General features: G+C 48.0%; 1 protein-coding gene across 1 annotated transcript; it reads left to right on the forward strand.

The window, feature by feature from the left end:
• Positions 1–757: 757 nt before the first annotated feature.
• Positions 758–9152, forward strand: LOC104509039 (TBC1 domain family member 8-like; the record flags this gene model as incomplete). The annotated part of the gene is made up of 9 exons (XM_010150846.1): positions 758–1043; positions 1754–1883; positions 2460–2558; positions 3123–3191; positions 4824–5064; positions 6398–6463; positions 7069–7158; positions 7309–7412; positions 8694–9152. Coding segments are annotated over 9 exons (1544 nt in total), but the record flags the coding sequence as incomplete, so codon positions are not given.
• Between the last annotated feature and the right edge of the window lie 317 nt (positions 9153–9469).

A 9469-nucleotide genomic window follows, 5' to 3' on the forward strand; every position in this document is an offset into this window, starting at 1 on the left:
CTGGAAGTGTTCCAGGCCAGGCTGGATGAGGCTTTGAGCAACCTGGTCTAGTGGAAGGTGTCCCTGCCCATGGCAGGGGGGTTGGAACTAGATGGTCTTTAAGGTCCCTTCCAACCCAAACCAGTCTGTGATTCTATGAACAAAGTCTAAATCTGCTGCTTTTGAAAAGAGGGGTTGGGACAGTTAGGAAAGCTTTTATCTGGGCATTGCAGAAGTCTTCTGTTCTTAAAAAAATTTTATCTACCTAAGTCTGTACTTATATACGTGCATATATTTATGTGTAAACATTTTTCTTCCCGCTTAGTGTGTGTGTAGGCACATCTGAATTTCCCTCTTAACGTTTTCTTACCTAGAGAGAAAGCTCTACCGCCCGCTTGCTGGAGCTTGAGGAATGCGTACTGTCTTATTTTCATTGCTTAGATCCCAGGTTGAACAGTAAAATGCTTTAAGATTGCACATAATTATTATGTGCTCTTTTAGCCGAAAACAGCAGCTGCTGCTATTACGATTTCGTTGTGCCCCAAAGGCACTTGGGAGAATCAGCGCAGTCTTTTTGCAGAAGGTTGTACAGTGAGGATTATGGACAATGAGGGCTGGGGCCGAGATCGCAGCAGGGGGATAAAAAGGGATTTTTCATTGTAGATGTGTGTGTATCTGGTCAGTTTAAGAAAGTCTTGCAGCTGATAGTTGCCAGGGATCATCAGCTTTAAAGAGTATTTTTTTCCTGTGTCTAGTACTGTTTCTTTTTGACTTGCAGGTGCTCAGGTAGACCAGTCGGTGTTTGAAGAGCTTATAAAAGAGCAACTTCCGGAGCTGGCCGAACACATGAAAGATCTGACAACCTTAGCTTCCATCTCTCTTTCGTGGTTCCTTACCCTCTTCCTTAGCATCATGCCCCTGGAAAGTGCTGTGAATGTTGTGGACTGTTTCTTCTATGATGGGATCAAAGCCATTTTCCAGCTGGGCTTGGCCATACTGGAAGCCAACGCCGTGGATCTGTGTAACAGCAAGGATGATGGGCAGGCCCTGATGATCCTGAGCAGGTACGGCCACTCAGGAGTGCCGAGTCCATCGCGGACCGTTCTGCCCTGAAACAAAGGCATTTGGGTGCCGTTGTGATGCTGCTGGCGTTGCGCAGGCACCAGCGGGACCCTCCCTGTTACCTTGCTGCTGCTTTCGCAGTGTCTGCCTTAAACAATGGGCTTTGTGTGTCAGAGGAGTAGATGTCCTGTGAAATTTCCTGGCAGCGCCAAGACATGGGTCGACTGCGTCAGTGTGCAATGTTTACTGCTGCTCTTCGTGCCTTCCCTAGAGTGAGAGGCTTCCTGAGCCAGACTTCAAGGAGACAGAAGTTTTCTTCCTTGGGCAGCGTTTAGTCATTTGGCTGGCTTGCCGTTCCTCGGATGAGTGATCATGAAGGCATTTTAGAAAAACCTAGCAGCCCAAAAAGAAGTTCTTCCAGGAGAGGGTGGTGAGGCACTGGAACAGGTTGCCCAGAGAAGCTGTGGAGGCCCCATCCCTGGAAGTGTTCAAGGCCGGGCGGGACGAGCCTTTGAGTAACCTGGTCTAGTGGAAGGGGTCCCTGCCCATGGCAGGGGGGTTGGAACTGGATGGTCTTTAAGGTCCCTTCCAACCCAAACCGTTCTATGATTCTGTGATTTCTTAAGTCTGAACTATAAAATTTGTTTGCTTATTTATACTGAGAAAATCACGGCGCAGAGTAACTTGTGTTGCTTATATTTCTTCTCTTCAGGTTTTTAGAGCATGTCAAAAACGAGGAAAGCCCTCTGCCACCTATTGGCAATCACCATGCGTTCTTCAGCGATGACCAGGAAGCCTCTCCGGTGACTGAAATAGCTAACCTGATTCATGACTCCTATGAGGTAAAATACCGCTCCGTGTCTACCCGTCAGTCAAGTTAGAATTTTAAAGAAAGAAAAAGGTTAAATTCAACGCGGATGTTTTGAGAGTTAATATACGTCTTTACAGATCCATTGACTAAGTGTTTAAATGCCTTGGGCCAGGTGCCGTATAGATTCAGTTAGAGACTGCGTGTGCTTTTTCTTCAAGGACTCAAAATGCTTTAAAAGGTGTATTTCCAATAAATTGGGAATATATATATACTAAAATACTAAATTTGATAGGACAAGGGGTAATGGGTATAAATTGAAGTCAGGGAGGTTTAGATTAGATGTCAGGAAGAAATTCTTCACAGAGAGGGTGGTGAGGCACTGGAACAGGTTGCCCAGGGATGTTGTGGATGCCCCATCCCTGGATGTCTTCAAGGCCAGGCTGGATGAGGCTTTGAGCAACCTGGTCTAGTGGAAGGTGTCCCTGCCCATGGCAGGGGGGTTGGAACTAGATGGTCTTTAAGGTTCCTTCCAACCCTAACCATTCTATGATTCTATGATTCTATGAAAATACTGTAAAAATAATGAACAACTGTTACTCCCTTGTAGAAATTTGGAGACCACTCTGTGGCACAGATAGAGCACATGCGCTACAAACACCGAATCCGTGTCCTGCAGAGCCACGAAGACACAACCAAGCAGAATGTGGTGAGTAGGGTATTGTTTCCACCGAGGCAGTTCAGCATCTCCTCTCTGGAGGCAGACAGCTTTCCTTTTTTAAAAGCCATCACCAGATCTTGGAAAAGGGAAGAATCATTACTGACTCTGGGAAAAGAAAGCTCTTTGCTGAGATGCTGATGGGTTTGGTTTTAATTTGTGGCCACGTGCATTATTTTCCAGGGCGGCTTTAACGTTAAGAACAACTGCAGGGCCGTCCAGCCCAGCGCCTTGTCTCTGGCCGCGGCCCTAGGCAGACGCGCGGGGAAGAGTGCGAGAAGAGAGCCAGCGCGGTGCGATGCTTCCCCGGCCTCCTGTGACCTGTAGCTTAGGGACTTCCCGTCTTTGTTTCTAATAGCCCTTGAGGGATTTCTCTCTTCATGGATCTGTCCAACCAGTGAACCTAAAGAAGAGGGAAAAATGGCAACGATTTGTCACTGCTGCGGTTTTCAGCTGGGCCACGTAAATGCAGTCCCTGCGGGGCTCGCAGGCCTGCCAGCCTCAGTGATGACGGGTGGAAACGCTGTCACTAACGTGATTTTCTTTCTTTTCAAGCTCCGAGTTGTCATCCCAGATGTTTCAATTCTTCCTGAAGATTTAGAGGAATTGTATGACTTGTTCAAGGTTGGTTTCCCTGAAAAACAGGGGATGCACTTATCGGAGGCTTCTGGGCGTAACTGCCAGCTGTCGCTTTGCAGTGCCTCCTTGGAGCTCATGTCCTCTGCCTGGGCGGGTGGCATCATGTCATTTTGCCCTTGCTGTGGCCGCCCTGTCATTGAAGAGGAACAGTGATGTACTGATGCTTCCAAGGAGAATGGCTTCAGTGTTTCCTTTCTAACTTGCTGCTTGGAAATGGTCTGTGAGAAATTTGGTTCTGGTAACTTTCACATGCAGAATAAATTAAACACATAGCTGTGCTCACTGGCAGCTCTGCAGTACTTTCAAGTCCTGCTCTCTTAATGCTCTTCAAAGGCAGACTGTTTTCCATGGGGCAAAAAATCCTCATAAACTTGTGTCCTTGCTATTTGTTCCCAAATTTCTAATAGTTTTAATATTTTTTTCTTTAGAACTAAAAAGCAGTTTCTACTTCAGTTCCTTTCTGTCAGGCTGATGTTGGAAAGAACTGTTATAAAAGTGATTTGGAGATGGGGAATCATAGAATCACAGACTGGTTTGGGTTGGAAGGGACCTTAAAGACCATCTAGTTCCACCCCCCCTGCCATGGGCAGGGACACCTTCCACTAGGTCAGGTTGGTCAAAGCCTCATCCAGCCTGGCCTTGAACACTTCCAGGGATGGGGCATCCACAGCTTCTCTGGGCAACCTGTTCCAGTGCCTCACCACCCTCTCTGGGAAGAACTTCTTTCTGATGCCCAATCTAAACCTCCCCACTTTCAATTTAAACCCATTACCCCTTGTTCTGTCACTGCAGGCCCTTGTAAAATGTCCCCCCCAGCTTCCTTGTAGGGACATCTAAGTTTATACAACTATACTTGATTTAGGGGTCCAAGCATGTAATTGTTACCCTTAATGGACCCTTTCTTTTCCATATTGTTCATAGCCATAAACACTAGGTACCGGGAATGTGGCTGCAGTGTGTTTGTAGTGTTACACAGCTTTGTGGCTAAGAGCAGCCGTATCCTCCCTCCATTAGTAAGACGATGCTGCTGGGGTTTGCTCGTCAGTGCTGCCCTCCCACTCCATGCTGCTCTGGTTTTGAGCTTCAGCTGCCTTGCACTCCTCCCCTTTCCTCACGTGCTCTCTTAGTGGTGGTTCCTTTTTACTTAGTTCTCTTGCTCCCCCAGGACAGCTCGTTGTTAGGACTTTGTTTTGCATCAGCCTGTCCCTAAGGGAAGACTAACAGGTAGGGTATCCAAATGGAGAGGTCTGAGAGGGAATAAATGAGCAGGGGAAGGCTGTAGAATGCTTACCCTGGATTTCCTTCGACCCTCTGTACCTTTGGCTGGTTAGAGATATCCCGGGCCAGATATGGTAAAGTTTTAGTAGCCTGCAGTGTATTTCTTCAAAGAATCTGCCCAGTCTCCCTTCAAATTTATTAATTATCCATTGGAAGTCATGAGAGCGCTTGGCTGCTCTAATTACAGATTCGTACTTGGCTTTTTCTCACAAGGATGGTCTTGGCATCGTTAGAACACCTCGCGCAGAGGCAGTTTGGGTTCAAATGCCTTTTTCTGCTGGTTGCATTCTGTTCCTGCACGCTGCAACCCCCTCTCCTCCTTCCCCTGATTTCTCCTAGAGGGAGCATTTAATAAGGTGTTACTGGGAGACGACGAGCCCCGTCGTGGAGCGGCACGACCCCAGCCGACCCTACGCCGAGCAGTACCGCATCGACGCCCAGCAGTTTGCTAACCTGTACAGGCTGCTCTCGCCCTGGACCTGCGGGGAGCACACCCACATCCTTGCCCAGAGGACCTTCCGCCTCCTGGACGAGAACATGGACCGGCTGATTGAATTCAAGGGGTTCGCCAGCTGCCTAGGTATCGGCTCCCCTGCGGGCTGGAAGGCGGACAGAGCCGGTGGGGGGAGTCACGTGGATGAGTGAGACATGGATGTTAAAATGCCATGCAGCCGGCAGGGCAGGATGCGGACAGATGGGTTTCTTGGGCTTGTAATTAGCCCAATTAGCGACCTTTACTAATTTTTGGTGTTCCAGTCACCTGAAGTCGATTAGATTTAAAAGACAGCCTAAGGACTTGATTAAAATATTGATTCCTCAAACAGTAGCGATTTTGTTGAAAATAATTAATGAATTTAAATGATATCTGGGCCTGCGTGGAATGCTAGGGAATCCTCTCTACTGGATTGCTGTGCTCAGGATACCCCTGAAATCTCAGTATTCGTCTTCGTGACTGCTTCTTCAAGACTGAATAATTTCGCCTTGCACGTTCCCGATAAGCAGAAAAAAAACCCAACCAACCTGGCCAGCAGGGACCGAGAGCTGCCCCAGGGTTGGTCTTGAGGCCACCAGCTCTTCTAATGAGATGAGGCTGCCTGTCCCAAAATCTGGCCAAAGAGGTGCTACACCTCAACTGTTGCCTGACCCCAGCTGAAAAAAAATAGGAATCAACATTCAGAGCTTCAGCCGAAATCAGTAAATCTGCATTCTTGCCACTTAAGTTTTTCAGAATTCTTTTATTGTGAACCAGGGCACCTTGTATTATGTTGTTACTTGATTTCGATTCTTAAGAGATGCTTTGATTTTCAATTCTTAGAATTTAAAAAGAACAAAAAACCCCACAAAAAAACCCAAACAAAAACAAACAAAAAACCCCACCAAACCAAGGTTCTTCACAGTATTTCAGTGCATTTGAAAATTTAGAATCTCACTTCTACTGGTCATTGAGAATATGAATTATATTACATGTGAAATTATTATCTCCTTTGGGCTTATTCTACGCAACAGCAGTTAGGGTAGGAGGGGAGGAATATCAAGAATGTGATGGCCCCAGAGGGAGTTTTGTGTCTCTCCCCTCTCACATTCCTGTTACTCCGTGGCAGCAAACAGCCTTTGCTAGATCCCTGCCAACCTCCTCAATATTTTTAAACGACGCTGAAACTCCACAGGGTTTAGGTACTCCCGGCCTGTTTTGCAGGAACAAAGACCAAACCAGATGGCTGTCACCTGCTGTTCCTCACTGACAGGCACAACTTAAAATACTCTGATGCAATATACTGGCCATATGTTTTCATGCATTGTCCAGGCAAACAATTATCTTTGGTGCACAGGGAGATGCCTGATTTATTTTAAACGGTGGGAGTAAATGCTCTGTTCCACTTCCTTCTTGTTCTTTTGTTTTTTTCTCCTTGCAGATGTTATGTATAATGGAGAAATGAATGAAAAGATAAAGTTACTGTACAAGCTACATATCCGACCCGGTAAGAAATCTGAAAGGGACTGAATACCTCAGTTTCCCCAAAAATCTCTTGCCTAAAGCTTTTGGGAAAAGGCTGCTTAACGAAGAACCCTGCAGCAGGCAGCATACAGGATGTGCATTTGTGGCTATGCTCACCGCGTTTTAAAACTTACTCCAGCCAAAACCTTTCTGGGTGAAATCTATAGACAGACAATGTCAAGGCTCGCATCTGCGGCCTTCAGAGATCCTTTGCAGCCAGTTACGTGGCTACTTCTAGACAAAACAGGAACCGAAGTAACGTTTTTGGATGGCGCGTACTTCGTGTGCAGCAGCAATCTCCTTATCACGTCTTGATCCAGTCTGATGAGGTGACAGAATTCTGCAATGGTTTCTCTGTGCAAGGTTTTTAATTAAATGTGCCCCTTCTTGGCAGACTTCCGACTCGCTCACTGCAGCACCACTCTTACTTACATTAACCTAGTTTTACAGGATGAGTTAATGAAGCACGTTTTAAAACATCTTCACCCAATTATTTGGCTTTCCTCAGATATGTAGATTTTAAAAGCACAAATAACCACTGTGCAGCTTTCGAAGGATTAATCATTACCTTTGTCACTTCTTTGACAGCCCTCACAGAAAATGAACGAGACAGCCAGTCACCATTAAAGAACCCTTTGCTGTCAACTTCAAGACCGCTCGTCATTGGAAAATCAAATGGTGTGTCCAGAATGGTTCTCTAGTGCGCGTGCATCCGAGATAACCCACCTCCCGTTTGCTATCTTGGCTCTCTGGGGCTTATTTTGTAATGTCAGTTTGCTCCGGTGACTTGAAAACGAATTCTCCCTTTTGTGTCTGCTCCAAACAAAGGTGATGCTGCAGTAGATTACCAGAAGCAGCTGAAGCAGATGCTGAAGGATCTAGCCAAAGAAAAGGATACTAAAATGGAAAAAGAATTGCCAAAAATGAGCCAGGTACGTACACCGGAGGCTGTGGTCTGTTTTTAAAGAAGCAGAGAGTACTCGAGAATGAAACGGTTGAATACAGCAGTTTAGCTCTTTCTGGGAAGTGTAACTTCAGCCTGAGCTTAGACTCAGTCCTTTAGTTCTGGAGGACTGGGCTTCTCTGGCCCAGGGGGCAGGTGTTTGAAAACTCTCAGCACCCATTCTAGCACCTCCCTCTCCTCAGACCCACTGGTGAATAGGAAGAATTCCAGTCTCACCCACACCTGCAGCATAACAGGCTGGAAAACGGTCTCAGGTAGGCAGGAAAAAGCCCTCCTCCTAAGCCCAAAGAATTCCCGAGAATGCATGCTGCTGTTGTGTCCTCCCTGACCTGTCCATCAAACCAGTATCTTCTTAGTCCATCCCCAGCTGGGGGACGGGTCCATCAACCCCGTCTTAGCCAAACGCTGACCGGAGCCACAGAGGTAAGACAGCTGAAGGCTCTCATCACCCCACCATCTGCTCCCTGAGGCCAGGAGAGCCTCACGTACATTGTTGGCAGAAGGAAACCTGCTGGAGGGAAAAGGGACCCGTATTAGTAACCCCAGAGTATGGCATGTAAAGGTGGGATGACACCCAGCGTCCCTTCTGTGCTGGTGTTGCTAAATGAAGTTTTAGAAGAGTGGCATGTACCCAGCCTGTCGGCTCAGCAGGGCCGCACTGTCTCTTACACAGGCACCGCTTGGCTGAACCTCCTGCAGTCCCTGCCGCCCCCAGTAAGCCATCCTGTGACTGTAGGAAACTCGAGGGCTCACAAATTTCATCACAGGACATGGTAACATCCTCTCTGGCCTGCAGATCACCTGTGATGGGTGAGCAAGGGAAGGAAGGAGAGAAAGGGGGTGTGCAGGGAAGATGTCTGCATTTTATTCGGAGAAGAGCTGGAGAGAGGTGGGAGAGAAACAGCAGAAGGAAGTTGCTTGCAGGCCTGTGGATGGCTACTGTGGTTGTAAGTCACGAACAGCCACCAGTAACGGACTGTATCCCTTACCTTGTACCTCACTTGCCCTTCGGTCACCTGGGAGGTCTTGATCTCCTTCGCCAAGGCAGCAGGGTGCTGCTCGGCGCCCTCTTCTGTTTGCAGCACCAAGGTTTCCTAGCATCAGCGGGGGTTGGAATCCCTTTGCCAGCACTGTTTTTAGAAGCAGGCAGACGTTAGAAACGGGCACGTAAGCGCCCTTTGCGGTACCGTGCCCTCGCCCGGCTCCCAGCCTTGCGTTCAAGTACTTCCCGGTTTTTCCTCCTCTGCAGAGGGAGTTCATTCAGTTCTGCAAAACCCTGTACAGCATGTTCCACGAAGATCCGGAGGAGAACGATTTGTATCAAGCCATCGCCACGGTGACCACGCTGTTACTCCAGATTGGAGAAGTCGGGCAGAGAAGCATCAGCCTGGGGAGCGGATCGGATGGGTTCCCCGAGGACGTACAGCCCGAGGCCTCTGCTTCAGACCAGGATGCCGTTTTTACCGACACTGTGAAGACCCCTCAGAAGGACTCTCAGCCTTCCCCCATGACTGAAGGGGACTGGACGGTCTCTTTTGAGCACATTTTAGCATCCCTCCTGACGGAACAGTCATTAGTTAACTTCTTTGAAAAACCCCTAGAACTGAAGCCGAAGCTCGAGAATGCGAAGCTGAATCAATACAGCCTCAAAGCGAACGGAACCAGCTGCCAGTCGCGGGGTGAACATCCCAAACCCCACCCGCAGTGATGGCGACGCTGCCGACCCAAAACGCACCGACGTCATCGTGCCAAAGCACGCGCACCGTGGCGGGCTCACCACTGACAGTGGGCTGCCGAGACCCGCTCTGTCGTTTTCGGTTGAAGAGCTTTAAAAGCTAAAGGGCGTGTAGGTTTGTCTTGTGCCACCGATTTGTTAATTACGTCCTTGTTTGGAATGTAAAAGGAAATGTCTGTCTACAGCGTGAATCCACACTGGCAGAGCGGGGGATGGCTCCAGTTGTCCTTTATGGGTTTTTTTTGTAAAACAGGGGAAAAAACACTTCTCAGCTACTGTCCGCAGTTTGT

This window comes from Eurypyga helias, unplaced genomic scaffold, assembly GCF_000690775.1.
Source record: "Eurypyga helias isolate BGI_N326 unplaced genomic scaffold, ASM69077v1 Scaffold49694, whole genome shotgun sequence".
Taxonomy (NCBI): domain Eukaryota; kingdom Metazoa; phylum Chordata; class Aves; order Eurypygiformes; family Eurypygidae; genus Eurypyga; species Eurypyga helias.